Source organism: Odontesthes bonariensis, chromosome 7 (genome assembly GCF_027942865.1).
Source record: "Odontesthes bonariensis isolate fOdoBon6 chromosome 7, fOdoBon6.hap1, whole genome shotgun sequence".
NCBI classification, from domain to species: domain Eukaryota; kingdom Metazoa; phylum Chordata; class Actinopteri; order Atheriniformes; family Atherinopsidae; genus Odontesthes; species Odontesthes bonariensis.
Genome location: NC_134512.1, coordinates 33,258,976 through 33,270,762, shown reverse-complemented (window position 1 = coordinate 33,270,762; position 11,787 = coordinate 33,258,976). Strand labels below are relative to the sequence as shown.

Below are 11,787 nucleotides of genomic sequence, written 5' to 3'. Positions count from 1 at the left end.
CCAGTAATATTGTTGTAATGTTTTAAATACTTGAACGCAGTTTTTCTAGAGAAGATAATTATTTTGTATATGGGAGTATCGTCCATTGACTCTTTTGGGCTTTCACATCCGCGAGCATACCGACAAGAGGTAAGTGACATGCTGTTTCTAAAGTTGTTTTGTAACGTCCCCATGCCAGTAATGTGAGAACCATGCATATGGTTTTGATGGTAAGGCTTGTGACTTTATTGTCGGATGGTTTATAAAGTGGTGTGACGTTTCTGCAGTGTGCAAGTTGTTGTTTTACGTGGAAGGTTTAGCACTTGCCCCTTAGCCACCACGTATTTGGCTAGCATGACAGGCTGCGCAAACAGCGCAATCGCCGCACAGGGAGCGCCGATTTGCACCAGTCTGTGTCCTACTGTCAGTATTTGACAACCTCTAGCAATGGAAATGCGCTTCAAATGCCCCGGAGTTCCCCTTTAAGCTCTCCATGCACACCTCAAAAAGCATCCTTAAATTCAACAAGAGCCCAACTGAGAGGCCAAAAGCGCAATTAATGCATGAGCTCATGATGAGACGCTGGGAAGAGTTTTGAAATACAATAATTCTCTGAATTTCTTTTGTCAAGTGAGAGTGAGATGTGATCAACTGAAATCAAGAGATTCAAAGTTATTTCGCATTTGTCTAGTTTGTCTCTTATGCCTGGAAATTGCACACGTAGCAGCATTTTTCTTCTTTATTCATTATTTTTCTCAGCGATCAGTAAGAAAGTTTTCAATCACAGGCAAACAGTTTACAAAAGTCTGTTGGGTTTTTGAACCAATCTGTGACCGTCGCCACCACTTTGAATCTATGTTTTTGCTATAGAAGTGCAGCTTTAAGAAAAATATATGTTTGTTAAAGGGACAAGTATTTCTGAAAATGTAATCCAGAGCAACTCTCAGGACTCTGTCTTTCCCTTACTTCGGTGGATGATTCTCATGGGTGTGAGATTTGCAGTTAAACCCTTATTCTCTCAGTATACTTCTGTTTGGTTATGAATATGCAGCTAAAAGCAGCTGATTTATACATAAAAGCTTCACTGTGGTTTCTTATTGCTAAATGTTGACGAGCTTAAAGGTTCTTTCCTAATGTCACAAACATAGAGAAAGAGACAGAGAGACTGAGGAGGGAAGCCTTTATTACCTCCTTCACCGGGGCTTTAATGTCACATTTATTTGTCTCTTGCCCTTCATTACTTTCCTCTGTAAAGGTCAGGCTCATGAATGTGGGCCCTCTCAGGGGTTTGGACCCCCTACTTCACGGAAACATCTGCTCCCCAGCAGCACATGGGGATGCAACTTCATTACTCATGTGTTTACCTGCTAAGAAGGAACAGATCTTTGACTTTTCTGCATTAGACAATAGATGAAAGAGTTGGAGGGTGTGAGGGGTCTTATATGGTTGTTTGGTGAGAGGAAACGCACAGAAATCTCTGCTTTTCCACAGAGAACTTCTCGCTGAGGTGGGAAGGCTGCTGCTTGGATAGCTTGGTGGTGGAGATGGAGGGGGAGTTGATGGAGGCTGAACTTCCTGTCTGTCTCTGCATCCCAACGCATTGAGAAACAACTGAGTGAAGTGGAAGCCGCGCATTCATTCAAGGTCCTTGACCGACGCTGCTGAAGCCTGGAGGCTCAGTAGTGATTCAGCAGCATCGCTGAGCTGCGGGCAGAGGACGAGACAAAGGAAGGAGAAAAGGAAACAAAAGAAGGAAAGGAAAAGGGAGAGTAGTAGGAGCCGCGCACCGGTTTGGAGTCGATATTTCTATCTCGAACAATAAAACCATGCCAGTTATTTTTTTTTAAGTGGTGAAAACTTCCCTCCTCCCAGCTTCTGGTTTCTCTTTAAACCCAGAAAAACTTTAGCAAAATTCTAGTTTCGGTGGATTTCGCGGATGCTTCGAGCGCACGGGAACTATCCTGGGGTGTTGCCGCGGTGCTTCTCGCGCGTCTTTGAGCTCCTGGAGATTCTGTGTTGATTGAGTGATTGTGCAAGAGGGTGAGCGCGCGCGTATCACAGAGAGAGGTGGAGGATCAGCCGGAGTGGCCGACCATTCAGAAGGATGCTGGAGGGCAATGCCTGCAGAAAGAGAGGATGAGATTTGTCGAAAGGCGCTGGAACTGCTCTCCGACCTGTGCTCCAAGGGAGAGGTGCAGGACGACCACTGCCTGGATTTCATCTACTACTTCAGGGACCTGGCCAGACCGCGCTACACGGACTCAGGTCAGCCAACAGCCTTTAAAGCAGGACAGAATTTGATCACAAGCAGTTGACAGTTGTTGATTTTCTCATGAGCTCCAGGAGCAGATTAATAAGAACTTTTGTTTTTGGGAAATCTGTCAGCAACTTTAATCCCCAAGCACGACTTCAGCCTTTAAATTCAGCTGCTGGATGCATCACTACAGAAGAAAAAGCACTTTCTTTAAAGTTAAGCATCAATAATTAAAGACAATGGGATAGCCATATATTCCCCCAACTCTAACTTAACATTGTTGCTGTAAAACCGGAGTAATATACAATATTTATACATTTAAATGGATCTTTACATTAAGAATTGTGCAAATTCAGTGCATTTCTTTGAGCTTTCGTCGTGAATCTGGAAACTAAACGAAAGAAAAACCTTCTTTCTGCAAGTAAAAGTGCACGAAACATACGCCACATCCTGTTATTCTGTGTTACACTGCAAATGTGAGAGGAGTGTGAACTGTGAACTTGTTGCTTGCATCCATTAGCATCATTAGAATTCAAAAAGCATTTCAGATCTATATGAGTGTGTGTTTGTTTGCTCCCACAGCATCCATTCTCCACACTGATTTAATGGGAGGGCTGGTTTGATTTCTCTTTTACCCAGGGAGCCTGGAGAGGGAGAAACAGCCCCACCCGATATTCCTCACAACTCCCAGCACTGTGCAGCCACAGCTGTGGAAAAAATAAATAAAAATCTGCTCTGCAAATCATTGAATTTAGACTTGAAACCTTCAGCGGGTGGCTGAAATTTCTTAGTATAAACACCGATCTGAACAGTCACAAGGAATTGGGCTAAATCCATTCTGAAAATCCTCCCGACACTTTGAAACGGCTCCACATTAACCGTGCAAGTGTGTGTGATGAAATTTCATTGAAAAAGAAAACAAGAATCAGTACTTGAGATTACCATCGGGATGATGTGAAAAGAAGGTTACTAAATATCAGAACATTTCAGTTGTTTTATGTAAGTATTTCCCCATAAAGCCACTCCCCTCTATGCCTCTGGGATGAAATGTTCAGCGTGTGCATGTGAAGGTAGACACATCTATCAGCATGTAGGTGTATCAGTTTATAGTAACCATGGATAAATGATCTACAGTGCACAGAGGCTCACCGATTTATTTTTCCTCCTTACTGAAGTCATGTATACACACACTCAAATGTAGATTTGTAAAAAGCTGCAGCCCTTCAACATGTCACAGCCCATTATTAAACATGTATGATAAAGAGGAGGTTCATGCTAGCAGATTGGTTCCCCAGAGACGCTGTGACCCACTTCCTGTTATAGACTACGTACGCACACACAATTTGATCCACAACAACCAACTGTCCCTCCGATCCCGCTTTGATACTCAAAGTTTTGTGAGTTTCGCAATTTGGCAGCTTCACAGTTACCATGGAGACCATAGAGCTGAAACCCAAACAAGTAGTTCACAATCAATAAGCGAGCAATGTTTGATCCCCTGTAAATGAACCATTTTACAGTCAATCATTACTACCCGTGAATCCTGAATTAGATATACACGTACAGTCGATTTCCAGGCTACCACCCTTAAATTTATTCACTTGCTTTTGCATCTTATTCTGATAATAGTATGCAAAAAGGAAATGGCTAGAAACTGTCCCTGATTGATATTTACCTTGAGAACTTTGGACATGTTTCAGCTGAAACAGCTGCCTCTGTTTGTAGGTGGGAAGGCAGTGAGGGATCATGTCCTTATTACTGCACTGAAGACATGACATTCCCCCCTCATTATGTGGGTGGCGTCTCACTGCAGTGGTCAAGACCTTTCGGCAGCTCACGCTGGTATTTTTACCGAACTAACAAAGATTTAAAAGAAATTCAAAAGTTTTATATTTTACATTTTTGGTGATGGGTAAATATTTTGTAGTTGTGAAAACTGTAAGTGGAGCTTCTGACCTATTGCAGACATGAAATTACAGATGCACAGATGCTTTTACCTCATCTCACCAGGTGTTAACGTCTCTCCTGTTTCTCACAAGTGTTTCAAACTTCTTTCCCTGTTGCTGTAGGTTAAGGATAAAAAAGTAGGATTTATCCCTTATGTAGGAGCTATTTGTTATTTTGTATATTTGGCTCACTTATTATTTAGTTATCTTTTGGGGGTTTAGTTTGGGGAATACACCCTTTTTGGTTGTTTATGATATTTAGTATTGTTTGAGTTAATTTGGGTATTTAATTCTGCTTTTATTTTGAAAGCACGGGTTAGCTGGGGCGCACTGGCAGAGTTTATTTAGATGGGCAGGCAGTCACAGGTGAGCAGGCACCTGGGAGGGCTAATGTTTTTTTACCAGGGCAAGAGAGGCGGCAAAGGCCATTGTTCTTTGTTTGTTTGCTTGGTTGGAGCAAGAAACCTAAAGAAACCTCATTTTTTGCCTGGACAATGGACTCATTTTACCTGCGTAAATTCACTCCCTAGGTGTCTCAGTGGCCCTTTGATTTTATTTAGTTTATTATGGGTTTGACATTTTTTTAGTTTTCATTATTGACACAAGAGGACGAATAGCCACTACACCTTAGTACACACTAAGAAATCAAGGTACCAGGACGGTACATTTTCTTTGTTTCTCCTGTTGTTTTCCAGGGTGAAAGCACTCTTAATTTCTTACTTTCTTGACCGTGAAAGGTGACTGTGTTAAACCACCAGACACCTCTCTGTCAGGAGTTAAACCCATCTAATTGTCTATACTTAGTTATTAAAAGGTACGAATATGGTGTCGGTGATGATATTGTACCTAAAGTAGACAGCTGTTTGTCTCGTTTGTTTGGCCCCGTGATGGATCGGCTCATTGGATTAAGCAGGTATAGAAAATGGATGGATGGATGGATTTTGTACCTTAGAATTAAATGAAGGTACACAGTATTTACCTGAAGGACCATTTCTATGTCTTGCAGGGTACTTTTCAGATAACGTTACAGTCCCTTTGATACAGAAAAATAAACCCTGATTAGTCTGAGTGCAGTTCACACATAAATGTAATAATCTCAGCCAAAAGCAGCTGTTGTGATCAACAGAACTACAAGCTATACCGGATCCCACGGGTGGGTATTTGGCACGAAGACAATCAGTAAAATGGAATGTAAGCTTCTATTCACTCACTGGCTCTGTGTGTTTCATCCGTTTGATTTAAGTGTGTTTATGACTTACACAGAAAGACTGTTCACCCGATCTCTGGCTAACAGTTATTAGTAAAGCGTGCACCTTCTCCAAACAATTTCTATTAAGGTCTTCACAAATTAAACTCCAGGTTACAAAAAACACATTGGGCGATAAAGTTCTCCCAACTGATGCCAGAAACTGCTGATGCTTAGATTTCAGCTCATGCTCGTGTCAGGGTGGGCACACAGAAGGACTCGTAATGCAGACTCAGAGACAAAGGTGGAGGTTCAAACAGTTTACTAGATAGTACACAAACGTAAGGCAATAATCGTGGCCAAAAAAAAACAGGCTCAAGGTCGATAATCAGGTTGACTAGAAATACAAGACAAAGTAATGCTCAGGCCCCGGTTACACGATAGGAAGACGCAGATATTTTCCTGCGGTTTGGCCTCTCATTTACACAAAAACCCAGTTTTTATCACAGAAAACGATTATTTCTAAAACCTCCGGCCAAGTGGAGATTTCTGATAACGCCGGTTATGTGTTGCCGTGTCAACTGGGAGAAACGGCGTTTTAGGTTCTTAAACGTCACATTATGCGCCAGAAAATGCTTAACGTCATGCGAGCGCCTTATGTTTACAGTTTGTTTGGCTACTGATCAGGATTATCATGGATGATGTTAAAGTTCTACTAATTTTTACGATTCTGGCCTTATTGCATTTGCAACAACTGCTGCTCTACATGGAGGAGCAGAGGCGAAGGATTGCACGGAGGTCAGCCGCCAATAGGTTTGGCAGAGTTATTATGGCGCTTGACGGCGTATTTATGCGGGTTGATGTAAATGACAAGTTTTTTGAAAACGATGTTGTGTGCACGATGTTATTAGTGAAAACGGAGGGGGGGGGGGAATATTAGTTTTTCTAAATACCCGGCTATGTGTAAATGTGGCCTCAGAAGCTCTACAAGACAAGACGAACTGGTGACAAATAAAGGAAGCACAGAGACTAAAAAGGGAGGGGAAACACAATCAGGCACAGGTGAAGCACATTGAGGGAAGCAGGTAATCAGGGAGCAGGGATGACACACAGGGGAAGGCGGAGCCCTAAAAGACAAGACAGGTGAGGCATAAGGAGAACTGAAAACAGGATTCATCAAGACATGACAGCTTGTCAGACTTACTGTATAGCTCCTGGCTAAATGCTCCTGGAAACACAATAAAATCATCAATAATATTAATAACATGGCAAATTATTCGGAATTATTTTAGAGATCTGATATTAACACCATCTTATATTAAAATGCTAACTCTTAATATAAGTTGTAAGTCAACAAAAATCACCAATTTGCTCTAAAGGTCCAATTATGTACTGTGAAAATCGTTCTATTTTATTGTAGTTCAACTGTGCCAGTGTTTGTAAGCGAGTAGCCTGCCTCATGGCAGACCCCCCCCCCGGCAGCACCAGCTGGGATTTCTAACAGTCACATTTTTCGTCTCAATGGAACCAGTTAACTATAAAAGATGCCTTCAAATGTGATGTGATTTTTCTATAATTTAGCCAAATACTCTCACACCCACATCACGGATTTGGGTCAGTGATTTTCTAGTTTTCTACCAAATTAAGCTGCTAAGACTCTGTTGGTGCAGCAGATGTGAAATGCTAAAATATTATGATGTCATGCAAAATCAAATCAAATCAAATTTATTTGTATAGCACATTTCATGTACAAAACAATTCAAAGTGCTTCACATAAAATAAAAGCATTGCAGCAGGGAGTGTAAGAAGCATTAAAAATACATAAAAGAATATAAAGAGAAACAAATAAAATAATTTAAATGACTTTAAAAACAAGCAACAGTCCAGATCAATTAAAAGATATCGTGCAGATTTCATGCATAGACACATGAGAAAAGAAATGTTTTTAACCTGAATTTAAAAATGTCTATAGCTCAATCTATTCTAGTCTTTTCTCGAGGAGGCTTTCAGCTATTCTCTCTGCATCGTTTTGCTCCAAAACAGATTTCCCAGTATATTCAGGTGCCGTGTTAAACTCCAGACTGTGACACAGTAAGTCTGTGAGTAATGTCATTTTTCTACCAAATCAATGTGTTTGATTATGTCTGGGCTTTTGGTGCAGCTTCATTCAGGTTAATAACATGCAAACCAAATTATACGATGACTCCCACAAATATTTCCACTGGTCCTCTCTTTAAAGGCAACTTTTGAAGAGATCATCTCCTGCTTCATGACTGTCTTAAAGCTTTGTTGTGAATGTCAAAGCTTTGCAAACTTGCAAAGCCCAAAGTCCAAAGCAAAGATTGTTCTTCTGAGATTCCCTAAACACTGATTGTAGCCCAAGCTTTTCCTCCTTTACTTAGTGAAATCATAGTGAAACATGTTTGCACAATGCTCGCTAAATGCCCAGTTTGGCACATCGTCAAACAAAGAATGAAGCAGCTGGGTTTTTTTTCCAGCTGTCAACCCTTTTTGAGTGATCAGCTGAGCAATTAGAGCAGAGTGGCTTAGAGGGAGGTGAGTGTTAGAGGGAAAGGAGCTAAAACGTGAGCATTTCAATCAGAGGGTTATGAGGCGTAATGCAGCATTGCACAAGATGAAATAATGCGCTTTATGAACAATAAGGCAGGTAAACATATTCTAAAAGACCCCAAAAATCTAATCATGAACCAGGAAATGAGCATAAAATGGGCACATAAAGCAAAACTGGAGAAGTTTTTTAACCTTAAAACTTTTTTTGCAGTACCTTGTCTTTTGTTGTGCACATTATTGGGCCTGAAAATGCTGAAATACCTCAGTTCATAACTTTGGTTTTAAGCCCCGCACCACATTATTTTGTTTTATGATTGCTGGACATTTTTCTGGGCTGTTGACGGCATCTCTGTGGCCTCTTCAACATGATTAAAAAAAAGTAATTGTATGACTTGACTGGTGTATGAGCCATAAAAAAGTTCCTCTGAAGGTTAAAGTTATTAAACGCATTATATCTACACTTTGAATCAATATATATCCTTTCTGAGTGTTCAGTGTTGACCAAACATATATACATGTATGCATATGTTACCAGACATATGTTACCATTTATATTGTTTGGTCCCATTTATATATATATTGGCACGTCTCTGTGCTACACACATTAATGCTTTTCTAACCCTTTCCTTCTCAGCAGCTCTTGAAACTGAAAACCCACATATAGCTAAAATTTACTGATTTATGGAACTTTGTGACCTGATATAACAGAACTGATGTTGAAATATTACCAAACCAAAGTGTCACAACTGAGTATTGGGAGCAAGACAGGAGACCCTAATACACGCTGGTAGAATTAGTGACTGTACTTGCAAAGATGATAGCAGGTTGGAGCTAACAGTCAGGACTTATGATTTAATATTAGCTTTTGTCAGCAAAACTGTTAGACAAGTCCTGGCAATTACTGGATGTAAAATATTTAGTCGCATCTAACTAGTACATAAGATCTAGTTTGTGTGGGCAAAACCTGTCGTCGAAAAAGTCAATATGCTGTGTGAAATGTGAATAAAAAACACTATATTCAGTTTAAACTGGGGTTTAAAGTTTAAAGTTCCACTGAAATTTCTAAATGTTTCACTGGATGCAAAATTAGTGTCAAACTTTTTTAAGATTTTCAGGGAATAATAGACTTAAAATTAGCATTAGCATTACTATTAGCACTTTTCTGTTGTTGGCTACGTGTACACGTACAGCATTATTCTAACTAGTGATTTTAAAGAGACAAAATTAAATTATGATGTTTATATGAGTTGCAAACAGAATATTACATTAATATTCCCATTTACATAGTATAGACCATAATCTGATTAATGACTCTCACCAACGTTACATTCTCTAAAAAAGCTGCAATATCTGCGCCATCATTATATCCTGAGTTAAACCCCTCAGGTTACTCCCTCTTTTCTCCTTGCTGAAGCCTCATTTTTCTGAACTGAACTCTGAGTTGCCAGATCAAGTAACCTGATGTATTAAAAAAATAGCCCAAAGTTACCTATAATAAGCAGACCTGGCAACCCTGGAGCCTGGAGCATGCAGTCTAAAACTCTGATCGGTTGTAACTTTGCGAACAAGATGTGCACACGTCTACATCATGTGAGTATCACCAGAATACTCATAGCTTAATTCAGTTACATGGACATTTTTTATGCGATGGCAGCAATGCATTTGATGCACGACTGCATCAAAAAACAAACATATAGAGGTAAAGCTGCAACTGTGAAAAACTGGGACTGTAAATCATTCCACATTTCAAGACTTTTATTTCTAAACATGACAGTTCAAAGAATTTAGGGACCTCATTATTTAAAATATAATGATAGGTATATAGAAATGATATAATATTACTAAAAGGCCCAGAAAATACAGGTGCAGGTGGTCTTCAGGCCCCCAGGCAGCACTGCACTAAAACCAGTGAGAGGGTTCAGAAATGCTCAAAGTTTATTGCAGCGCCCACAAATGCAAACATTGCAAACGTTGCAAACCAAACATACATACACTACACTTATTCGTTGTCTTTGCATTCTTTTACCCAGCTTCCCTCATCTGTTGGAACTAGGGCTGGGCGAGTTAACTCATTAATTATTTAACGCCGATAAATATTTTATCGCGCATTAACGCAGGTTTATTTTTTTTAATTTTTTTTTTAAATTAAAATAAAAAAAAATTAAGTTCAGAGAGACAGGAAGCAGAGAGAGGGGGAACAACACGCAGCAAAGGGCCATCCGATGCGGGACTCGAACCGGGGCCAGCTGCAGCGAGGACTGTAGCCTCTGTACATGGGGCGCCTGCTCAACCCACTACGCCACAAACCACCTCTGTTTATATTATTTATTTTATTATTGTAAAAGTCTGTTTCTCACAGGCTTTTATTTTGTTGAAGTCTGTTGCGGAAAGTAATTGGCGGATCCACCAAACATGGAGAAGGGTACGGAACTTTTAGTCTGCCATTTTCATTTTAAAGTTCTTCCAGACGGCGGAGTCGACAGAACCAAAGTCATCTGTAAACTCTGCCAAGTTGAATTGTCTTCTCAGCGTAGTAGTTCCAGTCTAAAATATCACTTAAAGGCAAAACACACAACTGATAGCAGCAAGTCATTCAAGGAAACAGACAGTGGAGCGAGGCTTCTACATAAAAACTACAGAAAGATGCTGATGTTAAAAGTGTGTTTGCACAACAAATGTTATGGCACTTTCATTCATATGGCAGCACATTTAAAAATAAAACTAAATGCTAAAAGCTATACGCTACTTTTGAATTCATTTTTCGATTTTGCGTACAAATGCGATTAATCGTGATTAATCAGGGAATTCATGTGATTAATTAGATTAAGAATTTTAATCGTTGCCCAGCCCTAGTTGGAACTATTTTTTTAAGGCATTTGAGGAATCTCAGGGCCAGTTTTGCTGTACAACCAATGACATATTTAATTTTCACATTCTGTACCTGAGCTAAGTTTGAATGGCGGTAGGGCTGCTCGATAATGGGAAAAATCAATGTCACGATATTTTCAGTCAATATTGATATCACGATATTTTAAACGATATATATATGGGTTTTTTTTGCCAGCGGCAAAAAATATCCCATGGGCTGCCCTCTGCTGGCCTAGGTCTACCTCTACTAGAGCTACACCTTGTTGAGTGCTAAGCACATACAGTATAATTATTATAGGCTTCAGCAGTACCTTTTTGTTAACACTGTATATTTTGTATTATGAGTCATAATTATGACTATATTTTATTCTTTTCCAAACGACCCCTACTAAAACACCTAGACATATCCATACAGAAAAGGGTGTATAAGCTCACATTTTGAAACACACACATATCTTTTTCTTCAAATCTAAAGTGGTCCCAGATCACCAATCTTTTTCTCCCCTTTTTCTCAATTAACTGAGCCTGCCCTATATCTTCCATTTCCAATGTTGTTGTTGCTAATCTCTGTTCAGCTTTTTTTTTTTAATAATATTGTTTATATTTGATATTATTCATTTTGAGATCGTTTGACACCAATATCGTTATCGCGATCGAAATTCGATATATTGCACAGCCCTAAATGGCGGAGATTTTCTTCACTTTCGGAGAAGAAAATAAATCCCTGTCTCGCCTTCTCATGCTCAAACCTGTGGCTGGCGGCATGCAGAGACCTATTATAACATGTTATTTTGGTGTCAGACAGCAATGTGTTGTTTCATATTGTAAACCAGAACAGATTGATCCAAATCATAGTCATGGGAGCGATGTGCAAGTTAAAATGCAGAAAGCACTTTCATTTCTTGGTCTCCAAGTTGAGGGATTGATTAAATGTCAGGAGAACTAGGTTAGGTTTCATTACACCCCTGATTGCATTTTCGAGG

At 39.8% G+C, this 11,787-nt stretch overlaps 1 protein-coding gene across 1 annotated transcript in view; it reads left to right on the top strand.

Annotated features, from left to right (window-relative positions):
* Positions 1-1,605: 1,605 nt before the first annotated feature.
* The window catches only part of syt9b (synaptotagmin IXb), a 57,618-nt gene continuing 47,436 nt past the window's right edge, over positions 1,606-11,787 (top strand). The window contains exon 1 of the mRNA XM_075470605.1: positions 1,606-2,244. Coding sequence (XP_075326720.1) covers positions 2,097-2,244 — 148 coding nt within the window. The 5' untranslated portion in view covers positions 1,606-2,096. The remainder of the gene's footprint in view (positions 2,245-11,787) is intronic.